General features: G+C 42.6%; 7 protein-coding genes across 10 annotated transcripts in view; 1 reads left to right on the top strand and 6 right to left on the bottom strand.

Annotated features, from left to right (window-relative positions):
• LOC6613266 (homeobox protein aristaless) overlaps positions 1-13159 on the top strand; it is a 29312-nt gene extending 16153 nt beyond the window's left edge. Inside the window, exons 5-8 of the mRNA XM_002037707.2 lie at positions 4920-5021; positions 5115-5686; positions 11326-11483; positions 11862-13159. Coding sequence (XP_002037743.2) covers positions 4920-5021; positions 5115-5686; positions 11326-11483; positions 11862-12499 — 1470 coding nt within the window. The 3' untranslated portion in view covers positions 12500-13159. The remainder of the gene's footprint in view (positions 1-4919; positions 5022-5114; positions 5687-11325; positions 11484-11861) is intronic.
• Positions 13146-13620, bottom strand: LOC6613267 (male accessory gland serine protease inhibitor). Its single transcript, XM_002037708.2, has 2 exons — positions 13497-13620; positions 13146-13365 (listed from the first exon to the last, which is right to left on the bottom strand). The coding sequence occupies exons 1-2, from the start codon at positions 13561-13563 to the stop codon at positions 13196-13198; spliced, it is 237 nt and encodes a 78-aa protein (XP_002037744.1). The 5' UTR covers positions 13564-13620; the 3' UTR covers positions 13146-13195.
• A 96-nt stretch (positions 13621-13716) lies between these two features.
• Positions 13717-14248, bottom strand: LOC6613268 (male accessory gland serine protease inhibitor). Its single transcript, XM_002037709.2, has 2 exons — positions 14117-14248; positions 13717-14055 (listed from the first exon to the last, which is right to left on the bottom strand). The coding sequence occupies exons 1-2, from the start codon at positions 14193-14195 to the stop codon at positions 13868-13870; spliced, it is 267 nt and encodes an 88-aa protein (XP_002037745.1). The 5' UTR covers positions 14196-14248; the 3' UTR covers positions 13717-13867.
• A 234-nt stretch (positions 14249-14482) lies between these two features.
• Positions 14483-14894, bottom strand: LOC6613269 (hemolymph trypsin inhibitor B; the record flags this gene model as incomplete). The annotated part of the gene is made up of 2 exons (XM_032723309.1): positions 14483-14764; positions 14840-14894. Coding segments are annotated over 2 exons (225 nt in total), but the record flags the coding sequence as incomplete, so codon positions are not given.
• Positions 14895-15099: 205 nt separating this feature from the next.
• On the bottom strand, positions 15100-15512 carry LOC116801784 (boophilin-G2-like). The gene is made up of 2 exons (XM_032723290.1): positions 15383-15512; positions 15100-15321 (listed from the first exon to the last, which is right to left on the bottom strand). Exons 1-2 carry the CDS (start codon positions 15447-15449, stop codon positions 15152-15154), a joined length of 237 nt encoding a protein of 78 aa, XP_032579181.1. The 5' UTR covers positions 15450-15512; the 3' UTR covers positions 15100-15151.
• Positions 15513-15815: 303 nt separating this feature from the next.
• Positions 15816-16205, bottom strand: LOC116801778 (hemolymph trypsin inhibitor B). Its single transcript, XM_032723249.1, has 2 exons — positions 16120-16205; positions 15816-16061 (listed from the first exon to the last, which is right to left on the bottom strand). Exons 1-2 carry the CDS (start codon positions 16184-16186, stop codon positions 15856-15858), a joined length of 273 nt encoding a protein of 90 aa, XP_032579140.1. The 5' UTR covers positions 16187-16205; the 3' UTR covers positions 15816-15855.
• A 57-nt stretch (positions 16206-16262) lies between these two features.
• On the bottom strand, positions 16263-16791 carry LOC6613270 (male accessory gland serine protease inhibitor). Of its 4 annotated transcripts, none has more exons than XM_032723272.1 (3): positions 16673-16788; positions 16429-16616; positions 16263-16344 (listed from the first exon to the last, which is right to left on the bottom strand). In XM_032723272.1, the coding sequence occupies exons 1-2, from the start codon at positions 16737-16739 to the stop codon at positions 16435-16437; spliced, it is 249 nt and encodes an 82-aa protein (XP_032579163.1). In that variant the 5' UTR covers positions 16740-16788; the 3' UTR covers positions 16263-16344; positions 16429-16434. The 4 variants fall into 4 exon arrangements, with proteins under 4 accessions (XP_032579163.1, XP_032579159.1, XP_032579168.1 ...); XM_032723268.1 differs by having other exon boundaries at positions 16263-16363; XM_032723277.1 differs by lacking the exon at positions 16263-16344 and having other exon boundaries at positions 16411-16616; positions 16676-16791.
• Positions 16792-17066: the final 275 nt, after the last annotated feature.

A 17066-nucleotide genomic window follows, 5' to 3' on the forward strand; every position in this document is an offset into this window, starting at 1 on the left:
AAATCGGTATCCTTCGCCGGTTGGAAAGCCTTCGTTCGTCAGCCGAATCAAATTGATTTTTCCATCTCGGAGTTGTAGAGGAGTTTTCCTTGGCTTGAAGCCATCAAAATGTACTGAAAATACTTCATAATAGTGTATTTTATGAAAACTGTGATCTTTGAAGATCAAATCAGTGTCAGCAGTTACACTTAAGTGTAATTATTTCCACCTTAATCCGAGCTTTTCCGTTGCACGGAACGATTCTAACCTTTTTACATTATTCATGATTAATTTCGGGCAATTGTAGCCAAAATTAGAATCACTTTTCCGACACTCGAGCGAAGGCGTTTGCATTCAAATGCGAAATTAAGTCAGGAAAAGATTGTTCGCTGGCACATGAGTTTTCACGAAAGAGGTAAGAGCGAGGGCAATTTGCATGGGCTTGCAGCTGCATTTGTCAGATTAAAATGACAATTAGCGGATCTACTTTGGGGGAAGTGGAAGCAGAGATCTCCGGAGATCTTGGGTGGGTGGAATGGCGAATCTCCGGCCACTCGAGCACGTCGTTTCTGAGGCCGAAAGCAAATTATGCACATGGAAATGGAAATGGAACCTGAAACAGAAGCAGAAACTTAATGAGGATGCCACACTAACTAGACACGTTTGTCGCGAAACCCACGCACACTTTGGTGGCTATTAAAACACTTTGGTGGCGTTACGACATCCTCTCCATTTTTCTATTTCCGGCACAATTAGTCCGAGCTTTTTTTCCCAGGCGTAACCAGATACTTTCAATTCAATTTGCCGTATAAAAAAATGCTGGCAATTTGATATTTGTAAATATAATATACGGCAATGGGACACTTGTCGCAAACACGTGTACTTGTCAGCCTAACAAAATTACAAGTTTATAGGGTCGAAACCACCCTCCCCCTCACCAACCAAAAGGAAAGAACCTGCCAGTTTGTTACCAACTTTTGTGGTCCGAGTTTGCAGTGTCCGGATATCTTAAACGAAATTGCGGCGAAAATTGTGGAAAAAACCGAAAAACATTTCGACTGGACAGCTTAGTCTGGGATTTCGATAATGGAATGAATGCCAAATGTTTTGATGAGGGTGTGCACCGCCGCACCGAGCACTTTCCAACCGCATTCGCATTTTGACACATTTTTCGTTGCTCTTTCCTTACTGTTTTTTTTGGTGGCCCGCACAACGGCGTGGCGGAAATAAATTTTATAATAAAATTTATTGTGTACTTCGCTTGATTCACCAGCATCCCCGGCACTCCGGTTTAGCCGCTCACTTGCCTGTAACCTGATACGTTTTCCACGGGATTTTTTCATCTGTCAATTTTTGATGCCCCGGATAAAGACCGTGTCTCTCCGGTTTTTCCCTCTCGAGTTCAATGCAAAAATCATTTACTTAATGTATATCCCAGTGAGCTTACGGCTAAGGCCCGGGACCCAGCTGGATCAGGGATATACGTATATATATGTATATTCAGCGGACCCACCTGACAAGGACAAAGCACTTTGAAGTCGAGCTAATGCAGTAGAGCCCTTCTAATAACTGATATTGATTGATAAATGAGTGGGAAATTTGATTTTTGAATGGAATGAAAGCGGAGGAAAACACACAGAGGGTGGAATATAACTTACTCACGAGCAAAATACTGTTGAACAGATTTGCATAGCATTAAGCGATGAAGTGTAAGTGGTTTACTTGATGAAAACTTCATGAAATAACTACTGTTATGAAGGTGGCCGTCTTTAACTTAACGCAATGATTAAGTTTCAAAATCCCTATCGACTAGCTACTTCCAATCAAATTCCTTGGGGCATGGCCATACATTAATAATAATAATATCGGCAATAAGCCCACTGCGCCCCCAAAACATTAGTTATCAATTTCCAGTCTGAGGCGATAAATAATGAAGTCGTTAACCCGCTGCGATTACCGGTTCTCACATTTCCAACTACGCACCTCATACATAACTAATTCGATTAGAATTAATGTGCTGCAGCATGACAATTCGGCTGGGATACACCCACCCACCATGGAGCCACCCAATCGGAAATGTGGCACCACCCACTCGAACCACCGCAAAAGGGCTGCTACCGCATATAATGCCAATAATTGATAATTTATTATAATCACAGAGCTCCCAAGTGGCGATGTGAGAAACTGTTCGAGAGAAAAAACCACAAAAGATGATGAGGAGTGGTGGGAAGGGGGTGCAAGGAAGTGCACTGGAAAAAACAAATAAAAAAACAAAAATGAATCTTAGTTCTAGAAACTTTGGATCAGAAGTAGCTTATCAAATAATCTACTCATCTTTGAATCATCAATTATTCATAGCTTAAAAGTGATGAAGAAAGAGTTCAGAACTATTAATTATTTATCCAAGTGTACTGGGCTGACTGTCAAATAATTGCATTTGCTCGAGTAATCCTTTAACGCTGATCCAAGCTGATGGCCGTCGAATCGCATCGAGTCCGCCTTATGTTGGCCTCAGGATATGGGCGGTTTTCAGGGGAAGGAACCGAGGATTCCGGGATTGCTGGGAAAGGGGTGGTGATATGCAGGGTGTTGGCTGCTGCGGTAGCCCAATTATTGTTGCAAAGGGTTCGGTTTAGCCGGCAGCAAAATGCGTTTGATATTAACACATCTGTTCATTCATTCCACTTGAGCTGCGTCATCGAGGTCCTTGGTTTCTGGTCCTTGGTCCTTGCTACTCAGTCCCTGGGTGTTGTTTGCATTGAGTGTTCCGGGATCGGAACAAACTGTTTGCGGAAGCTAATGGTGCGCACTTGTCCGTAATTACCCCACAGACGACCTCCTGCATCCTCGCCCTTTTTTCCCGGATTTTCCCCCGGCTCCTGCCTGGTGTTTCCATTGTTTCCTTCAGCTTGTGTGTTGTTTTCCGTGTGTAATTCGCTGTTGTAACAACTTTGTATTGTTAACGCTACCCGCTTGCTTGCTCGCTTATTTGTTTTCGTTTTCATGGCAAATCGGTTTTTGTAACTTGCAACCGCAAAAATTGTGTTTGCCGAGTCCATGAATAATTGTTTTGTTTATTGTTCTTCAAAAATTATGAGAAATTTACATCGCTTTGGGCGTTAGCTTGGGTAAATAAATTACTTGAAGTGGGTCGAGGGGTTCTGGAGATGATTAATAAGAGGAGACATGTGCAGTGGGGCGATATATCTAGGGAAAAATATAGGTAGTAGCTTCAAATTGGTGTTTGCCTGAATTAAAAATTAATAATTGCCACCCAAACTAAAAAAATCTACAGCTTTGTTTTACTTACCCGAAATCTACATGGTAAAGATAAAAGCGGCTCCCTAAAAGTATGCCCTCTTTTCCCACAGACTTGATATATTTCATAATCCCGACTGCCTTTCTTTTGGCCAATTTGCTTCAAACAATGAAATTTGAAAATTCTATTTTCTATATATTTGAACAGGTCCTGTGACCCATCCACTTTGAAAAGTAATTCCAAGCAAGCAATCAAGAAACTAAACCAAGCGAATTGAATAAACAAGAAACACGTTAAATTTGTGTGTAATAAAACAAAAGAAAATTGTGCATGAAATTATGATTACGAGGGAGTGAGATGGCAACTGCCGGAGGGAGGGAGACAGACGCCACAATTGTTATTCATTATTCAATTTTTGCCATAATAACAGGAGCAGTCAGAAGGAGAAGCCGCTTTTATCGTTCGCTTTGCTCTCTTTCTCGCCTCATCTGTCTGTCTCTTTCTCCACCTACCACCACACAGTACAGAGAGAAAAAAGTTTATGCAGCCATATTTTATTGGTAATGTGCTTATGGCATAAATATTGTATTAAGTAACTGGTGGGCGTCACCACCAAAAAACGAGGAAGACTGGCAAAGTTCCGAACTCGCTGTGGAGGGTTGTGGGTGCTCTCTTTTTTCTGGGCGGGATGGGTGTCGGTGGAGTCCTCCCTTTTGGGGGTTGGATTGTGCGCAATTTATTGTTTGCCCAGCAAAAATACGGGAGCAGGAGCAGGAGCACACTGGGGAAGTCTGGGGAAACATGGCGGCTGGCAGAGAGAAAGCTGGAGAGGATGGGGTGTTCGCCTGCAGGGCAAAGTATGCTGAAATTGTTTTATCTGCGTTATGATTACAACAATGAAGCCAAAATGCCAACTTTTGCACAATGTCTAATTTGAATTTTGATTAGGAAACTTACTTGCACACACACACACGCACTCACACACAGACAGCACATAGAGAGTGATTTCCATTCAAGATGGCGCCCGAGCAGGAGGAAATCCCATTAGAGGGCGCTCTAAGCTGGGGAATCAACGCAAACCGGAACTAAAAGCAAACGAAACGAACGGGAAGTAAGGAAAATTGCTGAGGAAAGGGGGCAAAAATGGGGGGCACAAAGAGGAAGCACGCGCGCATAAGCAAGCAATCCAAAGGATGTGTCTAAGGATGCCAAGGCATTGTCTTGATTGAACCTCATTAGAGCAGGGCGGCCATGTTCCATGTGTGTGTGTGTGTGTGAGGTGCCCCGCCCACCGGGAAAACTCCACCGTTATCGCCGCCATCCACCGGCCAATTTAGGCGCTGATTACGGGCAAAATTTGTTTTGTCTTTCTGGGGAAAATTGAAAATCTGATTTTGTTTGTTTATGGTACGTCTTAGATTGGCCGGAGAGACAAAGGGAAACGCAAACATTTTCATTTTTCGGGGTGGCGCAGCCACAGCAAATTGTTAAAGTTTCTGAGGTGGAAAATTTCATCTGTATGCGGGGAAAGTTTTTCAATTTTCCATTGGCTGGAACGGCAGTCAACGAGGGCCCAACTCGCCCCGTGGCATAAATAATAATAGACATGTGGCCATATCATGGCAATTTGCTTCGGAACTTTCTCAATTTCATTCGAGTTTTCCATTTTGCCAAACCGCAGGTCTGGTTCCAGAACCGTAGGGCCAAGTGGCGCAAGGCAGAGCGCCTCAAGGACGAGCAGCGGAAGCGGGAAAATGGAGAGAGCAGCAGCTCCTTAGATAAGGTAAGTAAATTGAATTACAAGATGGCAACGGAGTCCTTAAAATTAAGCAATGAATATTTACATATTTAAATTATTGCTTCTCTACCTCTTCAGTTGCACGACTCCCGTGAATCCTCGCCAGACATAACGGGTGAAATAGACGATGACATGGATGACTTGCCGCCTCGTCAGAGATCGCACAGTCCGCTGGCCAACGGGCAAATGGAGCAGCAGCACTCCCACTCGCATTCCCACTCCCATTCCCGCAGCCCTGGCGGTGGCTTGCACTTGGACTCCAGCGACAACGAGCGCCCGTTGTCCTCCAACCAGCTGACCGCCACCCCGCACTCTGCCTCCCAGTCGCTGGGCTCCATCAGTGCCGGATCCCCCTCCCCCTCGGGCATGCACAGGGAACGGGAGCACACGCCCCTGGTCGGAGGCGGTGGTCAGGGGCCGAGCAGCCCCTCGAACTCGCGGAACACCGACTCACCCATCGAGGTGGGCGGACCCATGTCCCTGACCACGGGCTCCAGGATGGCGGCCTCCTCCAACAATTCGGCCTCATCCACGCCCACGCCCACCACCCCACACGCCCCCCAGATGCCGCACTCTTCGGCGGCTGCGGCGGCCGCTTTTGGAAGCCACATCTTTGGAAACTTTGGAGGTGGCAGCAATGCCAGCGATAGGTGAGTCGACTTACTAAATGCATATTTTTGGGTATTATACGTTTTTAATTGCACTGATTTAAATCCGAGTAAACCATGCTAAGAAATCGCATTTAGAATTGGGATTGCCTAATTACACAATTGCAGCCAATAAAAACGAATCAAAGCATCCGGCGAAAATCAATTCGCAGCACTAACATCCAAGTCATTTATCTTCTGATTCACTCGCTGGCGAAGGATACCATCAGGATATCCATCTAGCATATCCCACATATGGCTGAGACAATGGCGGGAGTTCCGCCAATGATTAGACACTGGGCGCCCTCGGGATTGCACGTGTCGGCCATTTCGATGATGACCGTCATCATTAGCGGGGGGTCGGCGATCTAATGGGGTGGGATTCCCTCCTTGGGACGTGGGCACTCGGAGGAGGAGACTGCTCTCTTAATGTTTCCGCTGGCGCACACGACATCCGCTGACCGGAAGTGCGCCAATGGAATTTAAACGTTTTCCATCCAAAACATTAAGTAGAACGCCTTCCGCTGCGCACGCCTGTTCAATAACCCGTGAGTCGGGAAAATCCAACGGGAAAAAGACAGAAAGTCGAGAATAAAGAGATAAGCGCCACAGGAGTCTATGGCATAAATACACTGGACGAAAAACTCGTTGCAAAACGAAATGAATTGAATATTATATACTCAGGTTCTTAGAGTTATACTTGCTGGAAAGAATATAATACACATGAAATATTCCATTTTAAGAGGGTTGTTTAAGTGTCGAATAGTATGGATATTAATTTCTTTGTGCCATTAGTAAGACTTTTCGCTGAGTGCAAATCCTGTAGAGAGGCGAAAAACAAGGGATCGGGAGTCAAGAATCGCATTGTCCACCCGGCCAAGCATCTAATGTCATTACAGCTCTCATTGCGGTCATTGTCTGGCTGGCTCGCCCAGCCACCCACTCGCCCAACCCGCTTAATCAATTGCTAATTTAGTCATCGTCGCCAAAAGAAAACCAGAGGGGATTAGACAGAGAGGCAAGAGAAAGGAGAGAGCGAGATGGCTGCATGGGCATCGCCCACTTGGGGGTGACATTTTGTCGCAATTTCTCGTTTTGCTGGATTTTTGTAAATGTTTGCCAGGGGTTGAAAAGCAGTTTGTTTTCACTTCTCCTTTATTTTTTTGCTGGCAGTTGTTTTTGTCGCAGCTTGATGACAAAATGCGACACTTGCCATCAATTTTATTGTTTGTTTGTCTAATTCCTTTGTAAGTGGAGGCTTAATGACACGCAGGCAATTAGCAGATCGTTGGGTTTATAATCGTTTACACTGGCCGAAAAGGGGAGGGATCGAGTGAGGGTGCTGAAACGGATATAACCAAGGGTTGAATCTGTTGCCACTACAGAAGCTTAACAATTGGCTTACCAACTAATAAGTTTGGATATTTGTATTCAGCAAGTAACTTATCTGAAATATATTGATTAGCCACGAAAACTTCTTATAGCCATTCCATACTTTCAACTGAAATATATATGACTACATTATTCTAAGTCTCCTAGATACTAATCTTTATGATGCTCTCATATATGCTCTTTATGATGCTCTCATATCTGGCTGCTTATTTTTTCCTTCATTTCCAATTCTAAAGATTATTAACTCCGTTATTCCATTCGCTTTTAGCTATTTAGATCTAAAATTCAAAAATACCCGGCCACAAGGCCATAAAAAGCTACTTGAAAATTAAATTGGGCGTAAACGAGGGTGTTTTGTTTGTCTTTTGAGTTCTTCTGCGGAGAGTCTAACCATATGCCACCAGCCCGAAAACGCACAAAAGGCGATGGCTTGGGTTAGCTTCTTTTTTGCTAGACTTCCCCTCAAATTATTTTCCTCTATCGGTGGGCGGTCTCATCAGACGGCAAAGAGGCCATGGGTGGGCAGATTCCCAAAAAAAAAACGGGAATAAAAAGTATTGGCTCACATGTCAACGCGCTGGAACAACAAACATTACACCACAATAAAAAGAACAGGATCCGGCGGAGAGGACCAAGGACAACCCACTGAGAAGGGTCACGCGTTGCGATTCCGATTCCGATTGCTGAATCATTTCACTCGACTCCTCCTGTGTATCCGAATCCCTGCTGTTTGTGCTGCTGTAACGGTTGACCAAATCAATTCCCAATCTCGAGCACTCCGAACTGGTGACATCTCGCCTGTGATATTGTTATTCAAATGCCCCAGAACCGGATGTCCTTGCCATCCATCAGCACAAACGAATATCTCGATCTGAAGTGAAGCGTATCATCGCAAGCATTTATCATCATATTAGTCAGGCACTCGATGGCGTTTTCCTTTGGCTCTCGCATATTTTAAACAAATGGGGCAATCGCAAAAACTAAATAAATAATTATTTAGCACTAATCCGCACTTGTTTCGGTTGGCCAAGGTCGTCGACGGTGACGTAAGAGGAGACTCTTGATGTTCGATCCATATTTGGCGAAAAACCGGTTTATACACGGCCACCCAAAAACACAAAAAATTATACAAATTATGCAACGACTCAAAAACACTTAAATGCAGTTTTTATTGCAAGGCTGTACTTAAGATGCGCTGGAAAAAATATGCCAACTGCAAGTTGTTGGCAAAATAATTGCAAGGCATTTATCAAAATGTTGAAATACATGTAATAAATATCTACGAAATTCATCGAAATATAATTTTCCCATAAAAGGAGTCCTCAAACCAAACGCTTAATCATTCGCTGGAATAAGTTTCCAGTTAAAAATGTTAATTGAATACCCGCCATCAGCCCCAAATCTCTGAGCTCCACTCCACTTTATTCACCCCCGCCGCAAATTCTTTATGCACAAATAACTAAATATGTATGTTCGTGTGTATGTAGCTCGGCCGTGGGAATTTACCCCGAAAATTCGCATAGAGAGGGCCCCAAATTATGTGTACCCACTTATAGTATATATAAATATCTACCCACATTCCAGGTGAAATTCAGGTGTGCGGATACAACGACCGCTTACGCTGCGCGCACGAATGCGAATGCTTGAATAATAAATTAAGCAAATATTTTAATATTCATCATGCAATTAAAATAAGCTGCCTTCGTGCTTCCAAACTTTTCGGGCAGCCTAATATAATAAGCATTATGTGGAGTCGCGAGGGGGGGTCTATCCAAAAAGTTTCGTGGAAAAAGATACACTTTGCGGAAATTAAGTTTGCCTTGTCGGCCAGAAGCGGGAAAGCTAAGCCCGTGTAGGTGTTGATTGCTTGAGTTTAATTAGTTAGAATTGCGTAAAGCATTAAAATGTTTGCCCGACTAATTACACACACACACGCACACAAAAAAGGGGTGAATTTTCCATGTGCATGTCAAGTCGTGAAAACTTTATCCTTCGTTAAATGCAATCTGCGAAAAGTGCGAAAATTTTAAGAAAAACTTCTGCGGCAACTCAAGGTGGAAGCTGAGCTGGAGCCCCCAAGGTTGACATTGACATAGCCCCCACTTTCACCCCATTTTCCCCGACTTTTCCTCCATATCTCTTTGCTGCCCGGAGGAAAAGTTATGTACTAACTAACGAGCTCAACGACAACACTCGAGCTTGTGAATGTCTTAATTAGAGAGAGCGGGAAATGTGGGGCAGGGGGTGGGGTCTATGAGTATAGCAATTAAGGCGGCGGCAGTTGAGTGGGCGTGGGACACGGCAAAGCCCCACATTCTCAGCTTCAAGCACTGGAAAAAATTGTACGCCCTACATGTTTGTAATAGTCAATCAGCAATTATTTTGAAACACTAACAACTAAAAATTTTAAATATATAATTATGAATAATTAATTATAAATATTCATCTGTAGTTAGTATGTATATCTCGCAGTGCAAAGTCGCCTATAGCAATTAGCATATTTTAGCTAGTGCCCAAAAAAAAAGAAGAGCGAAAGAGAGAGGCTTATCTGGCAAAGAGAGATGGGGCTGCCAGGGGTTAAAAAGAGGCGGCAACGTGGGGCGAAAAAGGAGAGAGCTATTCTAGAACGAAGCCCCGAGCTGCAGACTCTCGGGTCCATCCAGCATCCAACATCCAGCATCTGCTGGATGTGCACATGCAAAATTTAATTACGACCAAAGGATGAGTGCTTAATTATACGCAAACATTTAAGTTTACTGCTTTTTTCGCAACTAGAGAGGGTTGGGTCCAAAAAGGGGGAAGGGGGCGGTGCTGTCTACGCCAGAGTGTTTGCCTTCGTTGTTTTTCCTATGGCTGCTATTTGAGCTTTCTCATCTGGACTGGCTTTTTGGCTCGGAGCTTAATTAGGAGCCAAGGGGCAAGTGGGAGAAATGTATATATGAGATGAATAGCTGACTTTCCCATAAGAAGGATATTTCTTCCAAAAATTCCATTAGTTACTTTAGAAGTTTATAGATATTTTGAACTTTTGAGTTTTGAGTTTCTTTCAGAACATAAACATATATTTCCTTAAATTGTGTTTAGGGATTTTCCAATCTCAAAGAGCGCTCTATTTGTTCCATTTCAAGTTCTAACTCAAAATGAAAACAAAAATTGAAAATTGACAAAACCATCATTGTGGAACACAGGAAAAAATCCAATTACCTCATTGAAAATTCCGTTTCAAGCGGCCAAGCGTTTTGCGTTTTTCCAACTGCCGAAAAAAGCAAGGAAACGAGAAAAACTCGACAAAAATCACGACAAACTGTGGGTGGCTAAGGGAAAGCCAGAAACATGAGAAGCTTAGGAAAATGGAGGGGAAAATTGTTCTGGCAGGAGGACAAATGAAAAGTGAAATGCGAAGAGAATTAAAAGCGACAGTGGCCGCGACGATTGTGGTCCGTTGCTCTCGGTGGTTGTGGTCGACATTCGCGAGGTCTGCCTGTCATTTTCCGCGCTGGAAAGTCCTCGTAAGTCCCCCAACTCGATTAGCATTTCCAGAGATTTGTTATGACCACAGAGCCAGCCCCATCTTTTGCAGGAATTATCAAATTTTAGACACTTTTCCCTCAGCTGCCGCAGGCCTAATGTAAATTTGAACAAATGGAAATAGCATTTTTTTTTCACTTACTGAAGTTGAAGTTTTGCTCTCGTTGATTAAACACAATTATTTCTAATAAAAATGTATTTATATATTATGTTCCATAATTTTATTAATGGGGATTATGCTACTCATAGGAATTTACCAGTTCCACAAACGTTATCTCACTTAGCAATTAAAATTTTCAAATTGCAATAAATGCTTTTTATTGTTTGGCTGGGGTGTCTGTGTGTCTGTTTCGTTTTTTATTCATTCCCATTTGCCTTGACATGCGACTAAGCGTAATATATTATTCAATTAAAACGATCACAAAAATGACAACTGGGGTGTTGCCCCCGCCCCCGCCATCGTTCATACAAAATATTTGGGTTCATTAATAATAATGCAATTACGCATAAAAATGTTTTAATTTATTTCAATTAAGCGTTAATTAAAACTGTGTTTGCTGTTTTTGTTTGGCTTGCGTGCTGCGGTGTTTCATTTTCAGTTTTTATATATTGTATTTACGCCTTTGGTCTCCGCAAATAAACAGATGGTTCCAATTTTTCTAGAGCAGAGCCCATGTTATATAATTTTTAATAACTTGTTTCTCTAATTTGTTTACTTTCAGCAACTGCGGCTTTCGTCCCGTTCTGAGTGAGCAGAGCGCCGTGGCAGCAGCGGCGGCGGCAGCGGCGGCCCAGCGGAGCGCCAACCACCCACCCCTTTTCCTGCCACCCCACTTGGCCGCCCAGTTCACCCATCAGCCGCTTTTCCCGGGCCTGAAAGGTGAGTCTGTCCAATCGATCAGTGGCAAAGTTAAGCCGAATCACTTCAGTCTAATCAAATTAGACTGAGTGTAAGAGATACATCAAAATCAAATCTGCTGCCTTGACAAAATATTAATTTAATAACACATTGCGTAGTACAACTTGAATTTAGGACCAGTTAAATAGAATTGAAAATCAGCAAATCCAATTAAAGGCAATTCAGTGAAATTAATCTATTTATTTTTGTACTTTTAATTCGATATCAATCAAATCTGCAGTTTCTAACAATCTGCATAATCGAATCAAAGCAACCAATAAAATTATCTGCTTTCTAGAAAGAATATTTTGTACCTAATCTTAAATAAATAATAAATATTTATATTTCTTTGTTTTTTAGGCGTCTCTCCATTTCAGAGCCTGTGCTCATGCTGCTCCCTGAAGCCCCCGCCGCCACCGGGCTCATCGGTGGTGGCTCCACTGAGCATTCCGGTCAGCAGCAGCTCGGCGGCCAGTTCGCCGGAGTCACCAAAGTCCTCCGGCCAGGGCTCCGGTCATGATCCGCGGTCCAATTCGGTGGCCGAGCTGCGGCGGAAGGCGCAGGAGCATTCGGCGGCACTTTTGCAATCGCTGCACGCGGCAGCTGCTGCAGGATTGGCTTTTCCGGGCCTCCACTTGCCACCTCTGTCCTTCGCCCACCACCCGGCCTTGGGGCAGCATGTGGTCAATCACAACAATAACAACACGATGAGAATGAAGCACGAGGCTCAGGACATGACCATGAATGGCCTGGGCCCGGGCTCAGGATCTGGTTCAGGATCTGGTTCGGCAGGAGGCACATCATCGGTCGCTCTCTTGGATCTGGCCGAATCGGCAGTGGCATATCAACAGCAGCAACATGCCACATTGTCGCCACCAACCACGCCCACGCAGCAGTCATCAGGGGGCGTGGCAGCTACGGAGGGCTCTCCAGGATCAGGAGCGATCGCAGGATCGGGTTCATTGAATGGAAACGTGGTGCTGACCAAAATAGAATAAACAAGAGTTGACAGAGGAAAAATCGAACAGAGTGTGCAATGAAAAGGCTGGGTATTTTATTTTCCAGATTTATAGAATTGTACAAACTTTAGGTCAGATAATTTCCACGCCATTTTCTTTGGCCTACAATCAAAGTCCGAGAAAATCTTTGAAATGAAATACCTAAACCAGCCCGTTTGTAACAATAAACAATGAAAACATTTTAAAGTTTAATAGTAGAATAAGCTCTGGCCTATCTTTAATTGAACCAAGTATACACAAAAGGCAAAAAATTAAAAAAAAAACAATTAAACAGATGCACTTCAATAAAATCTTAGGTACGTTAGAATGATAATTAGCTGTTGTTTGTTTGTGGCAGTTAGATTGCGAAACGATAACCCCTGATTGAACCCAACATAATCAGCAACAGCCGAGGAAAACTCCAATGATTAACAATATTAATTAACACGCAAATGCATATGAACATATATACAAAATCTAATGCAATATATACCTATAAACTACAGCATATAGATATAGCTAACGACGAATCGAACACATTTAGCCTAGCCTATGGCACTGAATCGAACACTAAGTATAGTAACCGCCAAACCAATATTAATAAATATTAAACGAGTTCATAAAGAAAACAATAAAGATGATCACATTAGGATAACAAAACCGACCTTCCAACTTTATTCACGACTAAATGGGCACTTAAATTTTGCATTTCTCTTCGCATTCCGATTCCTTGTGGAATAGGTTGTTGTTTCCTTGGCAGCCGGAGTATTGGAAGGTGATGCACTCGTTTGTATCTGGGCGATACGTCCACATGGGTTGCAGGGAACGGCAAGTACCCTTGACGCCAAACTGCTCGCCACAGATTGCTGCAAGTTCAGTTTGAAACACGATTTTTAGAAACACGCAAATTACATAAGGGATTCGAAGCCATTCTGTACTTCAGATAGGTTTGCCAACCGTATTTGCAAATTTGACCGCTTTCTCCGCTTTTACTTACGGTTTTTCAAAGCAGCAAAGGCTGATGCCACAAGACAGCAGATGGCAAAAACTGCTAGGTATTTCATGTTGATTTTGCTTGGACTTGCGTTACTGAGACCTCAAACCGAACTGTTGACCGATCCGAGATGTTGGTCGCATTATATACTATAGGCCCAAACCGGATCGGTTATCAATCGACGAGGGTCAGGTCTCTTGAGAACTGGCAAAAACAACAAACCTTGATGGTAGAGTAACGTTTTTATTTTGTTTGCAATTTTGCGAAACAAGATTGCCGACTGTTTGTTTTGGCTTTTAGGTTACAAGATTGTTTTGTTTTAGGTCGTGGGTTTTGCCCCAGATGTGGAGATGTGAACCTGTTTTCGTAATTCTTTAGTCCTTGCAGGCCTTTTCGCATTCAGTCTTGGTACTGAACTGATTGGAGTTTCCACCGCAGCCACCGAAAATGAACTCGGTGCAGGCGTTTTTGGAGGCGTCATAGGTCCAGGCCGGCATAAAAGCCATGCAGGCAGCTCCGTCCTGCGCCATGCCCACCATCGAAGAAGGCTGCTGGCACATCTCTGTAAGATCGGGAATCATCCATGGTTTAACATGCCCTGGAGCAATCAGATTCCTACTCACCCGGTTTAGCATGCACCCAAAAACGACTGCTGGACAGACTCAGCAGAAAGGCGATGGCGACAAAGCCGATATACTTCATTTTCGACAAAACTCCAGTTGAACTATGATGGGCCAGACTTTGCCTCACCAGCTTTTTATAGAGGTGTACATATACGCAGAAATCGGGAGGAATATAGCTTTGGCTTATCTTGCAGGCCTTATATAGAAAGTGGGCAGATAGCTATGAACTGGCACATAAGTGCAGATGTCAGTCCAGTAAATCTATTTGTACATTAAATAGTGAATTATGAAGTATGTACTTCGGGCTAGATTAAATAATCAAGCTTAGATTTGTGCCTTCCCTTCGTTTCAAAAAGTTTCGTGCTCTTAAATGATGATTTGTAAGGCTAACTAAACGTTTCTCAAACATAAACGAGCCTTGTATTGTGTTTCGTACGTATACATTCAGATCATAGATACAGATATCTTTGTAGAGATATTACTCCACGCACTTAGCCATACACTCTTCCTGGGTCTCAAATGAATTTTCGTTGCCCTGACATCCTCCGTAGGTAAATGGAAAGCATACGTTATATTGAGAATCATAAGACCAGCGACGGAAACGTGCCAAGCAAAGGCCATTAGCGGCAGGGGGTAATCCACAGATTTCTACAAATAAAACAATAAAACATTAAATAGTTGAAATGGGGCGATCAACTATGAAACAAGGTAATTTGAGCTTGCCATTTTTCAGAGCCAAAGAATTGCTTGCAAGAGCGACGAAAACGAAAAGAAGACAGCAGCTTCATGGTGAAAAATATTGGGAACCTTTAACTAACTAAGTCAACAAAACTTTAAAGCCTAAGCAAACCGCGTCGCGTATTTTATACTCGTATTAATACAGCTTTCCGTTAAGTGTGAACAATTTAGGATTTCACAGTCGTAATAAGTAATGAGGTCGAGAGGTCTTTTAAAATCTTAGAAATAGGAAAACCCAATGAAGATTAAAGAATCTGTAACGTAAATCTTTGTTCTACAGATATAATAGTAAAGATATTACTCCACGCAATTATCTATACACGCTTCCTCCGAATTAAATGAATTTCCGTTGCGTCCACATCCCCCGTAGGTGAAGAAAACGCATTTGTTCGCTTGGGAATCATAAGTCCAGAACCTCATATGTGCCCTGCAGCCGCCTGTAGAGGTTTTGGGTAATCCGCAAATTTCTACAATCATCAGTTGTTAAAATGGAGAAATCAGATGTCATATGAAATAATATGAGCTTACCATTTTTCAGAGCCAAAGAATTGCTTGCAAGGGCGATGAACACAAAAAGAAGAATCAGCAGCTTCATGGAGAAAAATTTGTGGACCCTTGGCTGTCTTGGGCAAAGAAATTCTGAGACCCAAAATGAAGCGAGTCGCGTATTTTATAACCATATAATTAGCATACCATTAAATGTGAACCAAATTAAATTTTACAGGTTAAGCTAATTAGTTAATTAGTTTCAGTTCCATTTTATTCAAAGCACTTTTCTTCGCAACTTTGCTTGGTATATAACTCTCCTCCGAGAGTGGGAAAGGCCACAGATTTCTGTATAATATGGACTAAACTAAACCATCCACACCATGTTCTGGGTTTTGTATAGCCTCCTCATTACAAAAAAAATGACCGCATACCGCCCAAGAACATTGAACATTTTGAAACAAACACAGAAAGATTTATATACTCAAGGGTTTTTTAATAATTATTCATGACTTTTAGCACGATAGCAATGTATAAAAATTTACTTGGCACTTTTTATGGCATTTCTCTAGGGTATTGAAACTATTATCATTTCCAAGACAGCCGCCGTATTCAAATTTTCGGCAAGTATTTATATGTGGATAGTAAATGAACTTTTCAAAACTTCCAGCGCACTTAATGAAATCATTGCCATTTACTTCAGGCGGTTGTCCACAGATAGCTAATGAAAATGATCATATTACACAAACATTTTATTACATTTTATTAATTAAACTCACGATCTTTGAGACACCAGCTAACTGTCTCCAGTGCCAGCAGCAAACAGCCAAGAACCACTAGCCTCATTTGAACTTGAGATTCGAAAACAACGTCTCTCCGAATCCGCCGTAGATCAAGTTATGCCCATCGGGAATGCAAAGTGTAAATGTTTGTCCGGACTTTTAATATTTTGAATTAATCTTATACGATTATGACCCAAGTCGGGAGTCTCAGTTCAGATAGAGCTAGCAAATCAAAAAGTAGCTGCGCCACATTAAGTACATGCCCATGCCTAACTGAAATACATAAGCTTTCGATTTTTGATTCACCTAATTTTATTGCAAACACTTGTCTTCACAGATTTCCCTCGAATCAAATCTATTGTTATTGCCTCCGCAGCCTCCGTAGATAAATTTGATGCATTCGTTTCGATCGGCGTCGTAGGACCAACTGGGTATATAGGCCTCACAGGAGATTATGCCATCTCCGTTTCGGGAATGGGGTAGACCACAGATTGCTAACAAAAATTTCAAATTACAAACCAAGTTGAGTTATGAACAGTTAGGAACCAACCACTTTTCAGGGCCAAGGCGTTGGCCACAAAAGCGACAAACACGAAAACCAATATCAACAGCTTCATAGTTCAGAGATGTTTAAAACCTTTAGTCGATTGCGATGAGAACAAACTGAACTGCTGAATGGCTAAAGTAGCTTTATATATAGCCACGCCATTGCATTGACTCTCCGCTAATCGCCGATTCCATTAAACACTGTGATTGTACGACAAACAAATCAAGCTCACATACGACTGGGAAATCTCCACAAAAATTTGCACCGATCTATGTAAATATTTTTGCCGCATTGTTTACATTCGTCGGCTTCCCAGAAACGACTTTGTTTACTGGCCGCTTGAAAGGGAAAGCCCCTCACATTAAAATTGTATTATCATATGAAGTATACAATGAGC

This window comes from Drosophila sechellia, chromosome 2L, assembly GCF_004382195.2.
Source record: "Drosophila sechellia strain sech25 chromosome 2L, ASM438219v1, whole genome shotgun sequence".
Lineage (NCBI taxonomy): Eukaryota > Metazoa > Arthropoda > Insecta > Diptera > Drosophilidae > Drosophila > Drosophila sechellia.